Genomic DNA, 23704 nt, shown 5'->3' with positions numbered 1-23704 from the left:
TGTGCCAATGAGCTCAAGATCATTCCCTACTTCCTCTTTTACCAGATTCAGAGTATCTGGCTTTATGTTGAGGTCCTAGATTCATGTGTAGTTAAGTTTTGTGCAGGATGATAGATAAGTGTCTGTTTTCATTCTTGTACATACGGCTAGGCAGCTTGGCCAGCACATCTGTTGAAATGCTGTCTTTTCTCCAGTGTGTATTTTTCATTTCTTTGTCGAAAATCATGTCTGTAGGTGTGTGGAACTGTGTCTAGGTTTTCAATTCTATTCCATTGATCAACATGTTAGGGTTTTTAAGTTTTATTTTATGTGCATTGGTGTTCTGCTTTTTTTTTTTTTTTTTTTTTTTTTTTTTTTGTTTTGTTTTGTTTTTTTTTTCCCGAGATAGGGTTTCTCTGTATTTCTTTTGAGCCTGTCCTGGAATTCACTCTGTAGACCAGGCTGGTCTCGAACTCACAGAGATCTGCCGGCCTCTGCCTCCCGAGTGCTGGGATTAAAGGTGTGGGCCACCACCACCTGGCTGCATGTATCTCTGTGTGAGGGTGTCAGATCTTGGAGTTACAGACAGTTGTGAGATGCCATATGGGTACTACAAATTGAATCTGGGTCCTCTGGAAGAGCAGTCAATACTTTTAACCCTTGAGACATTACTCCAACCCCCCACATCTGTTTTTATGCCAATATCATGTTGTTTCTAGCACTATAGTTCTAGTATTTGAAACTTAGGTTGGTGACATCTCCAGCAATTCCTTTATTATTCACACTTTTGTTAGTTTATTTTTGCTATCCTGGATTTGTGTGTGTGTGTTTTGTGTGTGTGCTTTCTATATGAAGTTGAAGATTGTTTTACAATTTCTGTGAAGAACTGTGTTGGAATTTTGATGAGGACTGCATTGAATCTATAGATGTTTGGCAGGATGGTCATTTTCATAATATTATTAATCCTACTAGTTGATGGACATGGGAGATCTTTCCATCTTCTGATGCCTTCTTCAATTTCTTTCTTCAGTGTCTTAAAGTTTTATTATACAAGCCTCTTTCACTTGCTTAGTGTTATCCCAAGGGGGTTTTCCTTTTTTCTTTTTATTTCCTATCTTTTAGAGGCTACTGTGAAAGGTACTATTTCCCTGTTTTCTTTCTGTCTGTCATTTGTATATGGGAAGGTTACTGGTTTTTGCTTCTTAATTTTGAATTTTGCCACTTATCTGAAAGTGTTTCCTGAGTTTTTGGGGTCTTTTATGTGTAAAATCACATCATCTGCAAATAAAGATACTTTGATTTCTTCCTTTCCAATTTGTGTTCCCTTGATCTCCTTCACCTGTCTTTTTGCTCTAGCTAAGACTTCAAGTGCTATGTTGAGTAGATATGGAGAGAATGGACAATCTTGTTTCTGATTTTAGTAGATACATTTTGGGTTTCTCTTCATTTAAAATGATGTTGGCTGTGGGCTTGTTGTAGACTGCTTTTATTATGTTGATGTATGTCTCTTGTAGTTTCTAGTCTCTCCAGGGACTTTTATCATGAAAAAAAAAAAAAAGTTGGATTTTGTTTCTGCATATCATAAGATGATCATGGTTTTTTTTTTTTTTTTTTTGTCTTTCAATCTTTTTATGTAATGAATTATGTTTATTGATTCACATATGTTGAACCATTCCTGAATCTTTGGGGATCATGGTGAAAAATGTTTTTTGATGTGTTCTTGAATCCTATTTGCAAGTATTTTATTGAGTTTTTCCATGTATGTTCATAAAGGGTATTGATCTATAAGTTTTTTTGGTTGGGTCTTATGTGGTTTTGGTATCAGGGTAATAGGACCTTATAAGAAGAGCTAGAAAATGTTGCTTTAGTTTCTATTTTATAGAATAATTTGATGAGTATTGGAGTTGACTCTTATTTGAATGTTTGGTAGAATTCTGTGCTGAATCCATTTGGCCCTGGGCTTGCTTTTTGGAGGGAGGGATGGGAGATTTTTTTATTACTGTTTCTATTTCACTGGGGATTATATGTCTTTTAAATTGCTTATTCAATCTTGTTTTAACATTGGTAGGCTAATATATATATTAAGAAATTCACCCATTTCTTTTAGGTTTCCACTTGGTGGAGTACAGATTTCTGTTGTTATTTTGAGACAAGGTCTCATTATGTAGCACTGTCAGGCTTTGTTGACTCCCCATGAGAGGCTTTACCCTTTCTGAGGAGTGGATGGGGGTGGGTTGAGGAAAGGTGATGGGGGTTGGGTGGGGTGGAGGAAACTATGGTTGGTATGTAAAATGAATAAAAAAATGAAATATATTAAAATTCTTTTTCTTTTTGCTACTTGTTTTGAGTTCTGATATAACTTTCCTTCATGGAATTCCTTTAGTTTGTTTGTTGTTTGTTTGTTTTTTATCTTTATTATTTACTATTGGAGGTTTGCCACCCAGCTCCCAGATAATCATATGGAGACTTACTATTACTTATAAATGCCAAGCCTTAGCTTGGCTTGTTTCTAGCCAGCTTGTCTTAAGTTATCCTATCTACCTTTTGCTTCTGGGCTTTTATCTTTATTTTATATACCTTTCTTTACATTTTTTTTTCTTTTTTTCTTTAGACAGGGTTTCTCTGTATTGCTTTGGAAGTTGTTCTGGAACTTGATCTGTAGACCAGGCTGGCCTTGAACTCACAGAGATCCACCTGCCTCTGCCTCCCAAGTGCTGGGATTTAAGGCATGCGCCACCAGCGCCAGACTCTTTCTTTACTACTAAATTTGTGCTGGCTGAGTGGCTGGGTGGCTGGGTGGCTGGGTATCTGGGTATCTGGGTGGCTAGGTGGCTGGGTGGCTGGGTGGCTGGCCCTTGATGTCCTCCTCTCTTCCTTTTCTGGATCTTCACTCTTCATTTTTTTCTCCTATTTTATTCTCTCTGGATGCCAGCCCCACCTATCATTTCTCATGCCTGTGCAGCTCTTTATTAGACCAATCAGGTTTTTAAGGTAGGCAAAGTAACACAGCTTCACAGAGTTGAACAAATGCAACATAAAAGAATACAACACACCATTAAATATTTCACAGCATAGACAATGTAACACATTTTAAAATAATATTCTACAACACTTATTGGATCTATGGGTTTAATTTTTATCAAGTTTGGGAAAATTATGAACATTCTTTCAAATAAATCTTTTGTTCTGCTTTGGGATTCCCAGTTGCTCCTTTGGATCACTTGAAGTACCCCACCATTCATTTTTTCCATCTTTTTTCTCTCTGTTTAATTTTTGGGTAGTTTCTTTTAGTTGTACCTTTTCTCTGTTACTTTGACATTGCTGTGATAAAACACCATGTCCAAGGCAACTTATAAGAGAAAGCATTTAATTTGGTTTACAGTGTCAGAGGTTTAAGAGTCCATAATAGGAAGCAAAGGAAAAACTGAGAGCTCACATTCTGATCCACAACCATGAAGCAGGGTGAGAACACTGGGAATTGAATAAATCTTTCCTTCCCAAGCAAGTTCCACCAACTTCGGATCAAGTGTAGAAATATCTGAACCTATGGGGCCATTCTCATTCATACCACACATACCTCAAATTCATATTCTTTTTTCTTTCTTTCTTTCTTTTTTTTAACCTGTATTTGAACCTAGGGCTCCATGCATTCTAGGCAATCCTCTACCATTGAGCTATATTTCCAGAACTTTGTTTCCCTCCATTTTGAGATGGGGTCTTATGTAATCTAGGTTGGTCTTAAACTCACTGTATATTAGAGGATGACTTTGAATTCCTGCTTCTGCCTCTATCTTCCAAGGTCTGGGATTATAGGCATGAACCACTACACCATACCTGACTTTTTGGAGACAGGATGTTATTAAATTACTCAGTTGGTTTTAGAACTTTTGACCTTCCTGCTTCAGCTTCCTGGGTAAATAGGATTACAGGTTTTAGCTGCCAGGTCCAGCTTTTGTTTTCTTGTGAAATGAATCATCTGCTGTTAACCACACCCAGAAATTCAATTTGGGATTTTTTTTTTTTCCCTTTCTCCTCTCTCCAACCACCCTCCTATCAAAACTTCCTACTTAATCTTTATTTTATGTGTATGAATGTTGTGCACCATGTGCATAGTGTCTCTGGAGACCAGAAGAGGGTGTTGGGTTACCTAGAACAAGCCACCATGTGCTGGGAACTGAACCTGGGTCTTCTGCAAGTTCAATAAGAACTTCTAACTGGCAAGCCATTTCTCCAACTCCTCTGTTTAACTATTTGAATATGGAATATAGTTGTAACAGTTCTATTAATGTTATTCTCTACTAATGGAACACCTATCTGTATCAGGACTTCTTTTGATTACTCATTGATTGATTATGCTTTCTTATCTTCTACATGCCTACCAACTTTTGAGTGGATGCTAGAAACTATTTTATCAAGATGCTGGATATTTTTAATAATTTTATAACATCTTTTTAGTGTTATTCTACTATATGCATTTTTTAAATTCTTTTGCTTTGAGCTACAGTCTCATTCTAGCCCAAGCAGACCTGGCAATTATTCTGTAACCCAGTCTCTTGATGCTACTGGCATGTATCACCACACCCAGCTTAATTAAGTATATACTTAATTGGCTTGGAAAAACAATTTGATTTTTTTCAAGTCTTGCTTTTATGACTTGTTAGGCAGGTCCACAGCAATGCTGGTCAGGCTAATTGCTTCTCACTTATGAGACAAGACCTTCCTGGGTTCTGATAATTATTCTGTTTTTGGTTGTTTTTCAAATGCAATACCCTCTTTATTTTTCAGTTACTGAATTCAGTCAAATACCAAATAATTTAATTACAAAGTGTTACATATACACACACACATAAACTACATGTAATATTGTAACCTTTTACTTGAAAAATAAAAGACGAAATATTATATTCATTTCCTTGCATATTGTCCATAACAGTGACAGCCTTTGTGTGTCTGTGGAGGTGTGTGTGTGTACACGTGTGCAAGTGTGTTCTACTTATCCCTCTCTGCCTAATTTTCTTGAGACAAGATCTCTCACTGAACCTTGTGTTTGGTTATCAGCCAGCAAACCTGTCCACTGCCTACAATACGTTATTAAAGACTTACACGGCCATGCCTAGTTTTTTTACATCATGCTGGGTATTTGGACTCAGGTCTTCATTTGTGTGGAGTAAGCATTTTTATTCAGTCATCTTCTCAACTCTGCAAGGCTTTCTAAATACTTTGGTTTTTTTTAAATTAAAGTACATTTAGAAAGACATAGTAATACCATGTAAGTCACATCCTGTCATTAGACATTATTGTCCTTATAATGCAGCTCAAATTTAAGTCTCAACTTTATCCTAAAGTATTAAAACATCAAACCCTAAGTTTGGGGCTGGAGAGATGACTCAGCAGTTATTAGCACTTGTTGCTCTTATAGAGGACCCAGGTTTGGCTCCCAGAACCCACATGGTGATTCACAACCTTAACTCCAGCTCTAGGAGATCCGATGCCCTTGTTTGACCTCCAAGGGCACTGTGCACACAGTGCACTGACATATATGGAAGAAAAACACTCATACACATAAAATGTATAAATCTAAAAAAAAAAGCCCTGAGCAAATAAACTTTCCATATTAAACAAACAGCAAAATTTGGATAATTGTGATTTCATGGGAGTCTCTTTTTAAGCTGGGCAGTGGTGACACACATCTTTAATCCCAGCACTTGGGAGGTGGACAGGCAGATCTCTGTGAATTTGAGGCAGCTACAGAGCAATTCCAGGGCAGCCAGGGCTACACACAGAAACTGTCTTGAAACCCCTATCCCCCCAAAATGGGAAACAGTAAAGATGTCTTTTATTTTTCTTTAACTTGTATTTACAATATTGAATGTTAAATGTCAGTTTTGGTGGGTCCTTGAGATGGCTCAATGTGTAAAAGGACACAAGCCTGATGATCCCAGTTTGGAAGGAGAGAGCCAACTCCTGAAAGTTGTCCTCTGACCTCCATATGTACCTCATGGCACCCACATCTCCACTCAAAAATAAAAACATAAAATTAATAAGACTGGATTAAAAAAAAAAACATTTCCTTGCCTATAGACAGTTTTCCTCCTAAATAAATGAGGTTTGTCACAAAGAATCTTGATTGTGTTTAGTGTTCTTTGTGACCAATCATTTTCTTTTCTTGACTTTCATGCATCTCCAGGTGAACTGATTTCTTAAAAAAAAAAAAAAAAAAAAAAAAAAAAAAAAAAAATCCCATACCTGTTAAATAGTCAAGACTGATTGACTGTGGAGATTTGGAATTTGTCAGATCCAGAGCCAAATTATCTCCCTTTATCTTTGGTGCCTTTATTAGCCACCTATTACACACCTGTGTGTGTGGCCTAATATCCAGTGATTATCAGGTAAAACCATCAGCCTTCAACAACTCAAAAGCTAAAAGTGTCATCAGACAGCATCTGAGGTCTATAGCAAGAGACTTTGCAGCTTCTATAGCATTTTCTCAGTCATGCACTGATCTATATTCTGTGCAATACTCAAGACCAACCTGCAGAAACCCTGGGTTCTTAACTTTGATTCTTCATGAAGGTAGACTCTAGTAAGGCTCAGTCCCTGCTTTCTGGTCCATAGGGTGAATCTCTTTGTAAAGTTTAAGCTGGGCAATGGGTAACTCCCCTATTTATTAGGAATCAGTTTCCTTCAATAGCTGAGGTCTGGGATTTTTGAAAACTGGGTTCATGTATTTTGTCTCCTTTCTTTTTTTTTCAGGGACAAGTGTAAATCTAATTACTTTTTGCTTTTGCATGATAAAAAAAAAAAAAAAAACCCTACACACTTAAATATGGAATAGTCAGTAAGAAACTTCCCTTGCTAGGATAGTTGATACCATAGATTACCGAGGAGTCTAAACTTCCCTATATATAGGAAGACAGTAGCTTTGGTCATTAGAACCAATGTCACATGTTAGCCTTTTGGGGAGACAAGTTAATGTCTTATGGTGTAGCTGTCACCTTTCAATCTTTAAAAAAAGTCTACAAATTATTTTTATTGTTTTGAGACAGGGTCTCACTATTTATCCCTGGCTGGCCTGGTCTAAATCAGGACATGTTTTCCGAGTGAATTTGTCTAGCTCAATGGCAGAGTACTTCCTTAGCTGTGGAAGGCTATGTTTAATTCCTAGCACTCAACCAGACCACCCTATAGACATTCCTACTACCATCACCACCATCACCACCAACACACACACACACACACACACACACTACATGTAATATATACTAATAATATATACACACATTAGCAATCTTTAGTAAACCCACAGATTACTAATGACTGTTAGGCAAGCTAAAATCTGTAACGTGGAATACCCAAAACCAAAAAGGTAGGAAAACTTACATAAGAAGATAAAAGCATCAGATACATTAATGTGTCCAGAGAGAAGACACTACTGTCAAGGAATAGAAACCACTATCCTCAAAACAACACTCCAGAATGTTCAGAAAACCAACATGGGGCAATCATCTTTCCTAAAGACTGAAACATGTGCTGGACAGATGGTTCAGTGGGTAAAGGTGCTTGCTGCCCAGCCTGATGACCTGTTTTATCCCCCAAAATCCAAAAGTTGTCCCTAGACTGTCACAGGCATGTCACGGAAGGAAATCATTAAAAAATAAGGCAAGAAAGTTTTCCCAGAAAAAGGTAGGATCCACTCCGAGTTCATCATGACTTCCACAAAAACATCTGTCTTAAAGGTATGTACATGGCAACATTTCATAACAACCTGCAAATTGCAAAGTATCAATGCCCTCAAAATTCCCAAGTGTTGTATAGTGATGTCCTCAGAGATAAAACATTCTACTTGCATGGAAGCTCAAGACACAGGATATTTGAAAGGGAGACAGACTCCTCCATCCTGCAGGAAGTTCCTTAAGTTCAGGAATTGAACAACTTTCAAAAGGATTCAGGAAATCCCTGAAACTGATTCACCACACTCCTACCTCAATAAGCACATCTAAGCAGTGAGGACTGCAAGTCAGTGTACTCCAGGTTTTATAAGCTGGCACCCATGCTGGGGTGAGTTCAGTCTATCTGTCATTTTCTGCCCCTGTAAAAAGCTCTTACCCATATTCCTGTAAATAACCCTAATAAAATCTTTGGGTCACCAAGTTGGACTCTATAATGTCTGTACTTCGGTCTGCTGTTGGTTCCCTATCTGGGATGAGTAGATGCTTGCTCATTTTCTTCCCAGGAACAGTCATTCAATATGGAAAGCCGGTTCCAACTTTATCTTCAGATAGGCCTAGCCTTTAACAGATGAGACATCTCTCCAGCCCAATACAACAGGAGCTAAACTGAGGAAGGACATGACAAGAACTTAGGATCAACAAGGCCTACCAATTCAGCTGGGACAGATAAGTAACCGATAGCAGATAATGACTCAAGTTCTTTGAGTTAGGAACATAACAGAAACTAAAGATAAGTATTGGCGAGGATATTATGACTCCTAGGGAAAGTTCTTCAGCAATCTTCAGCAATTACATGGCTCACCAATAATAATTTAACCAGTCACAATGTAACAATATGGCCACAGCAGAATTACAAACAGGAAGATAGGTGATGAGGAAGACACACAATAACCCGAAGGAATCCAAGACAGTACAGAGAAAACTGGGACAGCAAGAAGTAAGCACATAGAAAAATTTGAGAGTAATCACTTATGAGTTGAAACCAGGGAGGGAGGGAAGGAGGGGGAGAGAGAGAGAGAGAGAGAGAGAGAGAGAGAGAGAGAGAGAGAGAGAGAGAGAGAGGGGAGAGAGAGAGAGAGAGAGAGAGAGAGAGAGAGAGAGAATTACTTGCTGTTTTCAAGGTAAGCCCTGACAACCTAAGAAGGACCAACTCCCAAAAGTTGTCCTCTGACTTCCACATGTGTGCAGGCATGCATCCTCAGTGAACTGTGTGTCTAACCCAGGCTGTCCTGAAACTAAGAAGGAAGCCCTGAACTCATAGGCATCCACCTGCTCCTGCCTCTTGAGTGCTGGGGTTGTGGGTACCAACATGCTCAACCCAAAAGGAGTGGTTTCCAACACAAAGCAGAGATCCCTTTAGAAATAAGGACTCATACTGTCCCTTCTGCATGGAGTTCTACAGTGGTAGAGGCTAAGATGAATTCAAGATTTTGCTTTTAGCTGGGCATGGTGGCACACACCTTTCATCACAGCACTCAGGCATCAGATGCAAGTGCATCTCTGAATGTGAGGTCACCTGGCTACATAGCAAGTAGGACTTGGCCAGGAAGGACTACATAGAGACTTCGTCTTAACCGTCTCCTCCCCCCTCCTTTTTTCTGCAACCCACAGCCATGGCTGAGGGTAGAAGGCATTGCTGCTGGTGTGTAAGGATGCTAGTACTTCACCACATAAGCAGCTAATGACTGTGCTCATCCATGAAAGCTTACTGAATGGAGTTTGAATGCTAATGCTGCTAGCTTTCTGCTTGATTCCAATCCCGAGAAGAGAACCAAAATATGTCACGTTGGTGGAGGCAACGAATCAATTTTAAAGCTGACATGAAACTGACTCAAATGGAAAACTGTTGGTTGCAGCTGTGTGGCAAAGGAATATGACTAAAAAAATAGGCAAATAAACAAACAAATAAATAATCAATCTTAGGCCAAGGGGCTCAAAGAAGATTACAAATGTAAGAAGTGAACAAATAAGCAAAAAGAAATGAGTAAATGACCCCTTTCCTCTCGAAGGTTTCTGCTGTAACTCATCTCAGAACAAACCTCTTTCCAACACTGAATGAATGAATGATTCAGGCTGTTTTCCCAACCTGTGTTTATGTCAAACACTCACTTTGCATATCTTATCCTCCCTTGCTAATAATTAATGTGCTAACCAATGCCTAGACACTAACTACACTGTGGAGCCAGTAGAGTAGTCATAGATAGTGACCCTCAGGAGCCTCTGTATTACTTTAGTATCGGAAGACTGTCCTCAAATGCTGAGGGGCAAGGGTAATGAGTGCTCATTAGGCCATGAGACACCTTCACAGGTCAGGTTAATGGCACACTCCACAAAGGTTAATCGAGCAAAGTGCATGTGTCAAAGATAACACAGTTACTGGAGCTTCTCTGAGTTAGCATTCTCTTGGCTCAACTAGAAACTGGCTGGCACAGCACCTGAACTCTTATCAATAACTGCTATTTGAAAAGCACATGTCCAAGGGTGTCAGATTTTAAACTGCTGCCAAAGCAAACTACAGAATGAACACAGTTCTTATTTCCTTAAAAAGAAAACAACCCTCACATAAACAAACCACAAAACAACCAAATTTATTAAGTTTAACAGTTTCTCTGATACAAAGAGAAATATCAAAAGAAAACCTACAACATATGCACATGTAGCCTCCCCTCCAATCTACGATAACCTAAGAGAAAAAAAGGACACAGTTTTCTTCAACAGAGAACATTATCTTCGCTTTTGGAAGATGTTTCCACGCCCCATTCCACGTCCCCTTCCTCTTGCAGCCACTGAAAGGAAGAAGAGGAGAGGTCAGAGTGTTTCAAAAGGCTACCTGGACCAGCCTCACCCCAAATCACTACCTGTCACACAGTGATGGGAAGGAAAAGGAGTACAAGTTGGCATTGATGCCTGGTTGTCAGGGTGGTAGGTAGTGCTGTAGTCTGAGTATAACAGGAAAGACAAAGTCTCAGGGCTGGCCTGTGGCAAACTAACACGCCACTTAGATGCATTCAATTCACTTTGTATGGTGTAAGGGAAGGGGATGTACGCACACGTGTGTGCCCATGCGTTTGTACATAGAAGACGGGAAAAACCTCAACTATTTTTCCTCACATATCATCTATTACTTTGTTTCTTGAGACAAAGTCTATCATTGGTCTGGAGCTTGCTAAGTGGTCTAGACTGGTTGGCTAGGGTGCCCAGGAACCCATCTTGGTCTTGTCAGTGCTGGCATTACAAGCAGGTGCTACCATGAATGGACTGAACTCAGGTATTCAGACTGTATGGCAAGCTCTTTCTTTACCCACTGAACTATGCCACCCTGCCCTCAATTCACTTTTGAACCTCTCCAACACTTATACTGAGTGCTAGCACCTGCTAATTCTGGGTAAGGGGTTTGATTATTCTTTGGGCTTTTTGGGATAAAAGAAAATACTTAATAACAAAAAACAAAATAACACTACCCATAAAAAGGCACAAGTTGCTCACTGTGACCTCTGTGCCCAGGAACGTGGAGCAGTCCCGAGGGAGGAGTCTGATGGGAACTTATGCACCTGCTGACAGGGGCCAGAGCCAGGGGTTGGGAAAGGCACAGGTGGCTCTCAGGCAGCAGTCAGTGGCCTGTGGAAACTCACTGCCTGAAGTGCACAACAGTCTGACTGGCATATATGGGACAGCTAGTGTCACTATGACAGCAAGGGCAGCCCTCTTGGAGGCAAAGGGAAAGAAATTTCTCTCACATGTTTTTGTGTTTATTCAATCATGTCTGTGTGTACTGTGTGCGTGCAGAGGTCAGAGGACAACTTCTGGCAGGTTTACGTGACAAGCACCTTTACCACCAAGCCATTGCTGGTCCCAAGATTTTATCAGCTGTTTTAGAAGTATTAAAACAAAACAAAATAAACCAAATACTCTATCTTTAAACACAGAAGCTACCTCACATATAAAATATGCAATAAATAACATGGCAGAACTTTTCAGGGACCCAAATATAAACCACAATTGGGCTAGCTTCCAAGAGCAGCTAAGAAATTACTGGGGGACAGTGTGGTTACACTGCTGCTATGTCTCAAAGGAGGGATTTAAAACACAGGTGGCAAGATGGTTTGGCAAATAAAGGTGCTTGCTGCCAATCCTGATGATGTAAGTTCAATCCCCAGAACCCCATGGTGGAAGGGAAGAACGGATTCTGATAAGTTGGCCTTTCATCTCCTCGTGTTCCTTTCCCCACAAATAATCTAATTCACGCAACTTTAAAAATTAACAAAAAAGAGCCAGGTGGCTCTCTGTGTGTTCGAGGCTAGCCTGGTCTATAGGACAGCCAACCCTACATACATATCTTGAGTGATCCTGGAGGTGAGAAGTAGAGAGAAAATGGATGGTTAACTGAAGGGGCAACTGCAGTGAACAGCAAGGGCCGGCCATGGTCCTAAGTAACCCTAATAAGCTCACTGGTTGAAGACAGACTGGAGTGGAACTGTCTGGTTTGTTGTTCCCCTTTCTATGTTTGGTGAAGGGGTAGGGTGGGATCATGCACAGGTCTAGGGATGCTACTGTTCTGTTTCAGGGTCAACTCACACCCTCACCAGACAAGAGCAAGCTGTCTGCCCGCTTGCATAGAATTTCTAAGAAGGAAGGACCTTCACTATAGGAGACCATTTCACTTAAGATAGGGTTCTCTCTGCCTGCCTCTCCAGGATTTGTAGCTCAGGCTGGCTTCCTCTGCCTCAGCCTCTTGAGTGTTGTGGATTATAGGTGTGAGCAACCAACCTAGCTCAAGGAATCTGCATTTTTTTTTCCCCCTAAGGAGAGATTGGGAATTTCACTAAACTCCGTGATAGGATCAAGTAGGGCAAGACAGATTAACAGGGAAAAGCCCCCAATACCAAGGATCTCAAGCCTGGGGGTAGGTCAGGACAGGGTATAGCAACATGTGTGGAGAGCAGTGCAGTCAGATTCACCCCTGTCCCCATGCAACAATAGGGCCTTTCCCTAAAAGAAACAGGGTGGTGGTGGGGATTCTGAAACCAGCCCCCAAAGCACCTACCTTGGGCCTTCAGGATAGCAGCTTTCCCTCGGCCAGCTCCCGAGCCTTGATTCTTATTTTTCATACTCTTTAGCATGGGTGCATTTTTCAGCATGTCAGGCAAAATCAGAAATCGGATCTTGCTGCCACGTATGTATACCTGTTCCAGCTGTGCCACTCGGCCATCTCTGTAGGTGACTGTGATGTTGGACATCTGGAAGGGAACCACCAACTTATTTGTAGGGGTCATAGAACTGATGTACGCAAAGTCAGGGAGCCTTAACTGGAGTTAAGTTCAGAAATACAAAAGCCTGACACCAGCATAAGGGGCTAGAGAAATAGCTAGGTGGTTAAGAGCACTGGGTGTTCCTCCAGAGGACCTGGGTTCAATTCCCAGCATCCACACGGTAACTCACAACTGTTATTCCAGATGCAGGGGACCCATGGCACATAAATATACATGCAGGCAAAAATGCCATACACACAGAATAGAGTAAATCTAAAAAGAATAAAAAGTCAGAAAGCTGGAAACATCACAGCAATGGTTGGGAATTCCCCTGTGCATCAGAGAGTGTGCATTTCAACTAAATGCCAGAGGTCAGTATGAGCGTAACCACTTTTATAGATTACAGTCAAACGCAAACCAAGTCAAACAGCTGATATGCAGAGAAGCCAGGCTGAACCACTGAGCTCAGATGCCAAGCCCAGCTTGCACCGCCTCTTGGGAACCTGTGAGTGATGGGGACAGTCTTTCTAACTTCATGTCCAAACTGCAGCCTCTCATGGACCTGCTGGCACTCCAGCTGGAAAGGAACCTTCAAGGTCGTAAGGATGCACTGGATATAGTTCTAACTCTTAGTATACATTAGGAGGGCAGATGGCTGGGGATTGAGAGGTGAATGTGGCAGCGCCTATGCCCAGCACTTGCACAAGGAAAGGAAGCTGTGAACATGTAGGACTGAAGCAGCACATATCTGCACAGTACTGAGGAGATGTCACAGACTGGGAAAATCACTCAGGTTTGTGGATGGACAAATGGCTCACAGGGTTAGTAGGTGTAGGGTAAAGAGGAGGAGCTGCCCCTATGAATCCATGGGAACAGCAAAGTGACAAAATGTGCCTGCACCAAATTCAATAGGTCTTACTTTTATCACATTTGCTTAATTGCTGTACTCTGGGCAGAAGAGGACTATATCTTATCTAGGACGGGTGAAGCCTATGTTGCAAAGATGTGCCATCTCCCAGATTTTTTTCTTTTTAAAAAATTTCTCCATGTATATATTGTACATTGAACTTAGCTCCCTACCTGCTTCCCCTTTCCCCTTTCTTTTCTTGCCTCTTTTCCCAGCTGTTGATCCCCCTTATTCCCAAAACAACTTTACTTTTTTAATTTTCCATATACATACATGGTTTTATGTGATTACAAAATTTAGGACCTGCAAGTGAGAGAAAAACCTGTTTTTCTAAGACTGGTTCAATTTGCTTAGTGATCATCTTCAGCTGCATCATCTCCCAGACCTCTCCTCTACAAACATTGCTGTCTTCCTCCCTTGCTCGTTCTAAATGACCAGGTGGTCTCTACTTGAATACCAACAGTGAAAACCCAAACCAAAACCTATCAATACTCTTGAGGCTGACCCTACTTCACCTGAGCAACAGCAATGGTTTCTAGGATTTCAAATCACTGTTCCTGTTGGATGTTCAAGGGCAAGAAGGTCCTGTTTCCCACCAACCAGCTACAGGCTTCTTATTGCCATTTCCTTAAAATCTCACAGTTCCTAAGCCCTTGCCATAGTTCACTGGACAAGTACCAGAACCTCTGCTACCACAAATAAGTAGTTATGATTAGCATACCTTGTTACTCAAAACTGGATTCCACACACTTGTCAAGTCCTGACACACTTGTGACTCTGTAGAAGACACCAGAGTGCCCTGAGGATCTCCAGTGAGATCTAGCTTTGCCATCCTGCAGAGATGTAACCCTGAGCACATCTCCAGAATTTTCTTAGCTCCAGTTCCCTCCTTTCCCCACTAGAGGAAATACAACAAAAGCCACATTTCCTGAACATGGATATAGACAGCAAGCAGATGACGATGACCCCAGATGACTGACTTTATACCATGAAACTCTATAGGAGGCAGCACAACCTGTCAGAGGCAGATCTCTCTCTGGAGTTTCACCCCTATACTCATCCTATTCTTCTGCCCAAAGTCAAACTGCCCTCAAATGTCAACTACCTTCCTGGCACTGTTAAAAATCAAATTAAACAAGGCAAAGTATGTCTAAATGTTGTCTCAACTACCTAGGACATAACAAACCCAGTAATGTCTATCTAATCCGAGTTATGACGTCTATTTTAGGGATGTACTATTGTTGAGCCTAATCTCCCTCCCTACTCAGCATTTCCCCACTGTGCCTTGAGAATCTCCATGAGGCTGTCACACAGATCCAACAAGACTTAAACAAGGAGCTTCTACTAATGTCCTATGATGGGTTTTCAATGTCACTTGACAAGTATTTCAACACTGAAACAGTTACTACTCTAATGCATTTCTACCCTGCTATTAAACAAATGGTAGTATGGTCCCAAGAAGGGCCCTGCATATGCATCATGAAGCCAAAGGCACCTTTTAAACAATAGGTTTATCTTAATTACATTTAAGAATACTTAAAGATTTTATTCAAGTGTAGTGTGTGGGTGACTGCAGAAGCTAGGGGCAGTGGGATTAAGATCTCAAGTGCTAGTACCCCAACATGGTCCTCTGGAAAAGCAGCAAGTGTTCTTAACTGCTGAGTCATCTCTCCAGGCACAAGCACTTAGGTTTTACTGAAAGTCAGGCAGAAATAGAGCTTATGATTCCCCTAAACAGCCACAATAATTAACACAGACTAGATAGTCAACTGAAATGACATCTGAAAGCCAAGACGGAGGAAGTATGAGACGGTTGGGAAGTAATCCAGGAGTGTACAATATGGTATTTTGTTCATAGACTCTCATAGATCCTTTTTAAAGACAGTTCACAAAAGCTAGAATTTCTCTTCCCTCAGGTTGGTAGAGTTGTCTGTTCTCCCAGCTTTCATTTTAGAAACAGTAATGCCTGGGCTGGAGATAAGAGTTCAGAGGCAGATCTCTTGCCTACCATGTTCCTTTCCTAGTACTAAGGGAAACAAAAGTCCTGTCTACCTAATTAGCCTGTTAGCATGAGTTCATACTCTTGTTGTTGCTGTCTGGATTACATTTTTACATGGTTATCCATATTTTAATCCTGCCTATTCACTTAAATTTCAGAGAACTTCCAGATAACAAGTTCCTGGAGGATGGTGCATCATGAAGAAGCATGGAAACAGAGCCCTGCTAGGCCTTGCTTGACACATTTGTATCCTTTGTCCTACCTTCTACAAGAAACCTATAAATGCATTTCCCTGAAATCTCCCAGCCACTTAAACAAAGGCTGATCAACCTAAGGAGAGGAAGTAGGAACACAACTTATCCCCAGGCAGTCAGAAGCACAGTTTGGTTGAAACAAACTGGGGCTTTTAGCGGTATCTAAAGAGAGGACCGTCTTGAGAGCTAAGACCTCAGCGAGACCGATGAGTCAGAGCTGAGCTAAATGAGGGACCACCCAAGTGGTGAACTGTGCCAAAACTGACCATTTTTCTTATCATGCACGGAGACTTTCTCATACCCATTATCAAAGTGATCCTGTTTTGAGCACAGGGACACTGAGTGTCAGAGGTGGCTCTTCCATTTCTGTATAGCCAGGACTTCCATATGCTAACTGTACACACACACACACACACACACACACACACACGCTAACTGTACACACCCATGTTAGATATTCATTCAATGGCCACTGATGCTGTTACAGTATCAAGTGATTAGACCTATCTTTATTCTTAGGGAATACACACAAAAATGTCACAGGGTAAAGAAGCACAAAAACCACAACTCACTTGAAAACAGTTCATTCAGGCATAAACATGCTCCCCCCCCCCATCAAGATAAAGAGCTTATGTTATCTACAAAGCTTTAATCACACAGCCAGCAATGGTGCCATGATCCCAGTGACCGGGAAGAAAGATGATTCCAAGTTTCAGGCTGGCCTGGGCCACACAGTGAAACTCTTGCCTCAAAAACCACACATTGCACTGAGAAATCTCAAACTTCCCTGGTGTCAGTTTGCTTTCTTAACCTGACCCAATCCTGGATAAGTTTCTTATAGGCTATAATTTTGTAAGATAACAATTCCATGCAGACCATTTATCTATAGATGGGCTTGTCACAGCCAAGCAGACAAAACAAATAGTGCCCTCATGGTCCGCAAAGCACCATTTTAGAACTCATGTTTTCCTACTCAAATTTCTAAGAATTAATTTTACCTGTTGATGTATCATGAAATAGATCTGACTAGTATTCTCTGGCATTATAATAAACCAAATACATATTCATCATTTTCTTTCTTTTTAAAAAAAGATTTATTTATTATGTATACAGTGTCCTGCCTGCATGTATACTCACACACCAAAAGAGGGCACCACATCTCATTACAGATGGTTGTGAGTCACCACATTGATTGCTGGGAATTGAACTCAGGATCTCTGAAGAGCAGCCAGTGCTCTTAGCCTCTGAGCCATCTCTCTAGCCATAATTGTCTTTTTTGAAGGTTATTGTTTTTAAAACTAGAAAGAGTCTCATTATGATACCTAGAGTAGCCTCAAATGGTCCCCAAGCCTCTACATAAGCTGGTAGAGAACTTGCCTAGTACACTGAAACCTAGGTTTGATCCCAGCACCACATACAGCCAGCCATGAAGTATCTCCATAATTATGTCCCAATAACTATAGGACCCAGAAAAGCTGTTGCTGTATAAGATACTGATACTATTTTTTAAACAGATATAAGTAAATAAAATTTGGCTTTAGAAATTTTAGCTGCTGCCAACTTTTGGAAAAGTATCCCAGTTTAGTGTGTTAACAGCCACAAGGGTCTAGAAATGTTAAACCTAACTTTTCCATTTGTACAAACGTTAACATACTGTATTAACTACAAAGTTGATTATAGAAACTAATAAAATATTCTCTAAATAATGAAAAACAAAACAAAAATGGGCATGTAGCACATACCTGTAATCCCAGCGTAGAAGAGATGGTGTATGTTCAAAGAAGTTCAAAGTCTGCTATATTGTAAACTTAACTATAATTCATTTAGCTCTATTAACAGAAACACTGTTTCGTTTTTTTTCTTCAGTTTTCTTTATTAAAAACAACACTGAAAGGAACACACAACATAACCTTATCTATCATTTTGAACTGGAGGTAGAGTTACTGTATCAAAAGATTGACTGACAGACCAAGACACTTCCAGGAAAAACATGCAAACTGGCCAAGACCCTTTCAGCAGTTTTACTTACTAACTTTGTTTTCAGTGGTGGGTTATTAGTGCCATCTATAAGTGATAATCTGCACATTAGCAATAAGGTCATTACTTTTATATATAAAATGTCTACACTCACCTTTCCTTTAAATCACCCATTTTATGACTTATATTCACTTTTAATTGGGAAAGTAATAATGTGTCTTAGTTAGGGTTTCTATTGCTGTAAAGAGACACTATGACCATAGCAACTCTTACAAAGAGAAGCCAGTGCTCTTAACTGCTGAGCCACCTCTCCAGCCCCACAAGGAAAATATGTAATCAGGGTGGCTCACTTACAGTTTAAGAGGTTCAGCCCATTATTGTCATGGTGGGGAGCATGGCACATGCAGGTAGATATGGTACAGGAGAAGTAGCTGAGAGTCCTACAACTTGTAGACAACACAAAAATGATTGAGACACTGGGTGGTATCCTGAGCACAGGAAAGCCTGCCCCCACAGTGACACATTTCCTCCAATAAGACCATATTCACTCCCCAAAAAGTCACACCTCCAAGCAATGCTGTTCCCTACAAGATCATAGGGACCAATTATACTCAAACTGCAACAGTGGTAAAAACAACATACTTATATATCAGTAACATTCCATCTTAAAACAACAACAAAAAACTATACAATATCCTTGGTATTAGCATACTAGAATATGGTTTAGAATAGATCACAGTAAAACGTATGAAGCTGGTTATGATGGTACACACATAATTATAAAACCTCTGGGGGAGATGGAGATAGGAAAGTCAACACATTTAAGGACAGACTTGGGTTTGAAGAGATGACAAAAAAAAAAAAAAAAAAAAAAAAGCTGATAGATGACTCAGCACTTAACAGAGTTCAGGAGACCTTAAAGCTTTCAGGTTTAATTTTTCTCTCTCTTTTAAACAACTGCATTTCTTTGTGTATACACATGCACATATGTTTGCATGCTACAGGTATGTGTGTGGTAGTCAGAATCAGTTCTCTCCCTCTCCATACTTTCAAATGACACAAACATGGTACAAGCTATGTTAAAACAACCAAATTCTGGGTATGTGGCTCAGTGGTATAGTGCTTCCTTAGCAAGTGCCAAGGCTCTGAGGATCCCAAGAGGCAGATTTTTACAGTGATATTAGTAAAGACATCATTTAAAATGGGGGGATTTGTTTACTCATTTAATGTGCATGTATGCATGTGCACCACAAGTGTGCGGTGCCCTCAGAGGCAAGAAGAGGGCATCAGATCCCCTGTAACTGGAGTCACAGATGGTTGGAAGCCGCCATGTGGGTCCTGAGAGAAGCCAGTGCTCCCAACCTTTGATCCATCTCTCCAGCATCTAAGAACATCATTTAATAGCACCTCCTATATCTGAATACCAGAGAAACCTGTATCTCAGTATCTAAAAACTATTTCCTTTTGCCCGGCCTCACATCTGAATGTACCTTTATTAAAAGCACAGGAACTCAGGTTTATAGTCGAAGTACCAGCTGCCTGGTTTTCTAATCAAGCTCAGCTGCACCATGGCCCATTTCCTTACTTTGAAGTTACCATATATAAAGGGCGAGGAGTATAGCTGAGTACCAAGAACACCTGCTGGATATGATAACTAGCAAAAAAAAAAAAAAAAAAATCATTGCAAGAAGAACATCCTACTACATAATTTTTAAATACACACAGGTTAAAGAAGTCTATCTATGTAAATACATACAGAGAAATGTAACATGAATAAAAACCCAGAGAGAGATCGGGGTTCAAGCTCTTACCTCTACCTCAGACTGAAATGGGTGATCCTGTTTCCACGAATCCCCAGAGTATAACGTTCTCCCTGTCTGGAAACTAAATCTCACATGAAACCCTTTGCTTTTTCCTTTTATACCTCCCTAGTGCTGGCATCAAAGGTGTGAGCTCTGTTATTCTTTTTTGCTGATTCACTCTCATGTAGCCCAGGGTGGTCTTGGACTCACAGAAGATATATCTACCTCCACCACTGCTGCCTGGCCTCTATGGCTGTGGCTAACTTTACATTTTGATTCTCAGTGGCTTTATTAGATCATAAATAATGTATCACCACAGGGAAAGAAGTGGTTATGATGGAATCGTCTCAGATTCCAAATCTGTCAGGTTTTTTGTTGTTGTTGTTCTGAGACATGGTATCACAAAGTCCAGGCTTGCCTTGAATTTGTGGTGATTCCCCTCCCTCAGTTTTCCTGAGTGCTGGCTGGGATTGTAACTGTGTACTACCCTGCAGAAAATATTATGCAGAGAAAGTGTCTGGAGGATGCCCTCATTTCTAAAGAACCGAGGACCAGGAAGGAGACAGCAGGGGCACCTGCAGGAGCCATCACAATCCCAAAGATACATGAATGAAGTGTTCAGTGCTCACCCACTGCTGGGTTTGCTCTACATAACCTATTTATCTTTATGCAAAAATTAGGACACAATGAAGTCCTAATTCCCAGTATCTCAGTTTACATACTATACAAGTAAATCAAAATAAGAATTTGTTATCACTGGTTTTGGAGGGAACAGAGGGCAAGGGAGGCACAAAGCGTACATACAAGACACACTACTTTCCAAGTTGTAACCTGATAATATAGCAAGATCTTTGCATCACGTGGGCCGTACTTCTGAGAATACCATAATCTAGTCAAACAAATTCACATAGCAGTTGGGCTGTTTGAGGCCTGCCTCAGTAAGCTGTCTAAATAAAGCAGCATAATAAATACATTAATAGTCACTATCCAAAAATCTTTCATTCTGCTCCCAAAACTAAATGCCCTAAAACGGAGAAATATGTCTTTTTTGTTTTGTTTTTTGAGACAGAGTTTCTCTGTAAAATAGTTCTTCTGTCTTGGAACTCACTCTGTAGACCAGGCTGGCCTTGAACTCAGAGATCCACCTGCCTCTGCCTCCAAGTGTTGAGCCTTCAGCTTCCTTTCTTATCCCAGAAACAACTGCCTAGGAGCAGCATAGCCCGTCATAAGCTGTGCCCTTAAACATCAATCACTAATCAAGTAAATGCCCCACAGACTTGCCTATAGGGTAATCTGATGGAGGCATTTTCACAACTGAGGTTCCCTTTTCTAAGATGACTCTCAGTTGCGCCAAGATAACAAAACAACTAAGCAGCACAATAACAATAGTTTAAATGAGAAGTACCCTCCATAGTGGCAGGCATTTGCACACTTAACCCTCATTTGTTGCTGGGTTGGTTTTGGGATGAGATTAGGGGATGCAGCCTTACTGAAGGAAAAATGTCAGCGGTAGACTGTGTCCTCAAACTGTCAATCAAAATACCCCCTCTTCTGCAAGTTGCATTAGCAGGTATTTGATTACAGCAACAAAAATAGTAATTAACTATGTACTCCTGCTCTCTCACTGTTATCCTTCACGGCCACTTCCCCAATAAGTCTCTTGTGTATTTAATCATCTTGACAATTACAGCAGAGGATTCAAAATAACTCCATCCTTCTCTTTATAGAGAGAACAAGTGATTAAGACACTCAAGATCATTATTATGTTTTGACTCAAATTTCTGATTCCAAGCTCAAGTTCTTAATATAGAAAAAAAAAACCCACATGCCAAAACTTGGTAATTATATCAGATGAGACTTTCTGCAAGGAAAAAACCACACATAACATATGAGCTTTAGATTCTGCAAATTATAAACTATGCTGGAAAATGGACACTGGCTCTTGAATCTGACTCTTCTAAAGAAGCATCATTTCTTTAAAGACAGCAAATATAATTTCCTGCTTTAGACTCATGGCCTTGACCATCTACCTCAGCCTCTCAAGTGCCGGGATAATTTGATTATCAGGCTATCAAATGACTTTTCTGTCTCAAGGTTAAGTCTATACTGACATACAAACAATCTCAGAGACTCTAAGAGTGTCTGGCACATAAAAACATTTGGTAGGTAACTGAACCATCAAGACCCCCAAGCATCTTTTTATCTCCCAGGATAGAAACCACAGTTCCCTCACAGGTGCAAAGCAAGATACCTGGCAGTTCATGTTGTCCTCGGCTTCAATGAGCTTCCCTCTATATACCTCGCCAGTGTTGGTCTCACATGTCACGATGTGGCCCTCTGCTTCATGCAAGACTTTAATTGGCACACCGATAGACATCTTGGCAGGAGTCTTCCTGTGCTATAGTGAGAGAGATAACAGTTGTCTTTCAGAGCTCAAGGACTGGCATGCCACATGCTTTGCAAATATGTCAGAGCTGCATTTTCAGTGTAAGGAGTCTGACTCTTGGTTTGAAGGAACTACCATGACCATGACAAGTACACGCTGCATGTGAGCTGGGGAAGGATGGTGAACTGGACAGAAGAAACTAATGGGAATGATGAATGCCCCCGCCCAATCTATTCACAAACACATTTCCCTTTATAGTCACCAAAACAACTATCACATGGACCTCAAATGTAATCACTGCTTACATGAAATTATTCAAATAAAATATAAATTAAAAAGCCCCCCCCAGGCACACGAGTAATATCCCAAGCGCTTAGCGACTACATTTGGCTAAAGGCTACAGTATATTAAGCAGACACAGACCCAAACCCAGAGAAATCTAGGAGAGGAGGTTGTGCTTTCAACTCAGCTTTGACTCCTCACTAAAGGTGGGGATAAAGTATGAAGGCACTTACAACGTGACACACGCTACAAACAGGAAATGCTCACAGGACAACAATCAGGGTAAACGCTCGACTTAAGTCTTATTAAAAGATGGAGGCCACGCACAGGGCTTTAATAATTCTGACGAGCATTTCACCTATGTTCATGAGAAGAAGACTACAAGGATGCTAAACACAGACTCTTTTGGTACGGAACCAAGTCTTTTCAATTTAAGGAGTGTGGATTTTATGCTGAAAACGGTGGAGAAACACAGCAGGGTTACAGCCAAAGGCTCAATAGAAAAAAAAAAAAAATAGCAGCATAGACCTTCTGCAACAGAGCAACTTGCTAAAACTTCCGCAGCAGCGTGGAAAGCATGAGAGGACCAGTGCCGTAATAAGAGTGAAGGCAGGGATGCAAAGGACGTTGAAAATGATGATCCAGAGGGAAAGGCGGTAATTCGTAAGAAATGACTGCTTGCAAGCTTCGAAAATCGGTGACCCGGAAAGGCATAGAACGTCCAGACTAGGCGTAAATTAAGAACTAACTGTTCCAAGCGCTAGTGAGATGATGTTTGGGTCGGCCCGGGTTTCCTGCCTTCCATTAATGCCCCGCTGAGCTCCCTTCCTGCCCTCTAGGGAAGCCTCGGCCTCCTCTTACCGGTTCGCCGCCTCTCCTCACCAAGTAACTGTAGGCTCCTTTTCGGTTCTCGCACAAACGTTAGAAGGCGAAGGCGTGAGGCGAAAGAATGGCGGGCCCCGGGTACCCAGAATACCACGCGTTCCCAGAATGCCGCGCGCAGCGTTCCTCCTTTTCCTTTCCCCAGCGGCGAGAGCGCGCTTACGTATGTTTCCTCCTTACTCCGCCGGCTGGGAAACGAGGACTCTGGCACTATTGTTCCGGCACTGGAGCGAGCCCAAAAAGGAACATGGGAACCC

General features: G+C 40.9%; 1 protein-coding gene across 2 annotated transcripts; it reads right to left on the bottom strand.

Annotated features, from left to right (window-relative positions):
- Positions 1-10272: 10272 nt before the first annotated feature.
- Positions 10273-23597, bottom strand: Snrpd3 (small nuclear ribonucleoprotein D3 polypeptide). 2 transcript variants are annotated; one of them, XM_051186910.1, is made up of 4 exons: positions 23448-23597; positions 22149-22295; positions 12754-12946; positions 10273-10495 (listed from the first exon to the last, which is right to left on the bottom strand). In XM_051186910.1, the coding sequence occupies exons 2-4, from the start codon at positions 22272-22274 to the stop codon at positions 10434-10436; spliced, it is 381 nt and encodes a 126-aa protein (XP_051042867.1). In that variant the 5' UTR covers positions 22275-22295; positions 23448-23597; the 3' UTR covers positions 10273-10433. The 2 variants fall into 2 exon arrangements, with proteins under 2 accessions (XP_051042867.1, XP_051042866.1); XM_051186909.1 differs by having other exon boundaries at positions 23427-23595.
- Between the last annotated feature and the right edge of the window lie 107 nt (positions 23598-23704).

The sequence above is a fragment of the Phodopus roborovskii genome, unplaced genomic scaffold, assembly GCF_943737965.1.
Source record: "Phodopus roborovskii unplaced genomic scaffold, PHOROB, whole genome shotgun sequence".
Lineage (NCBI taxonomy): Eukaryota > Metazoa > Chordata > Mammalia > Rodentia > Cricetidae > Phodopus > Phodopus roborovskii.
This window is presented reverse-complemented; position numbering and strand designations above follow the sequence as displayed.

What these genes read in the sequence shown, in the direction of transcription:
- Snrpd3 (XM_051186910.1), bottom strand. Translation starts at nt 22,274, where the DNA reads ATGTCTATCGGTGTGCCAATTAAAGTCTTGCATGAAGCAGAGGGCCAC. An exon ending in AGGACAACATGAACTGCCAG is followed by an intron (nt 12,947 to 22,148) that starts GTATCTTGCTTT and finishes GTTCCCTTCCAG; the next exon opens with ATGTCCAACATCACAGTCAC. An exon ending in TGCTATCCTGAAGGCCCAAG is followed by an intron (nt 10,496 to 12,753) that starts GTAGGTGCTTTG and finishes TCTTCCTTTCAG; the next exon opens with TGGCTGCAAGAGGAAGGGGA.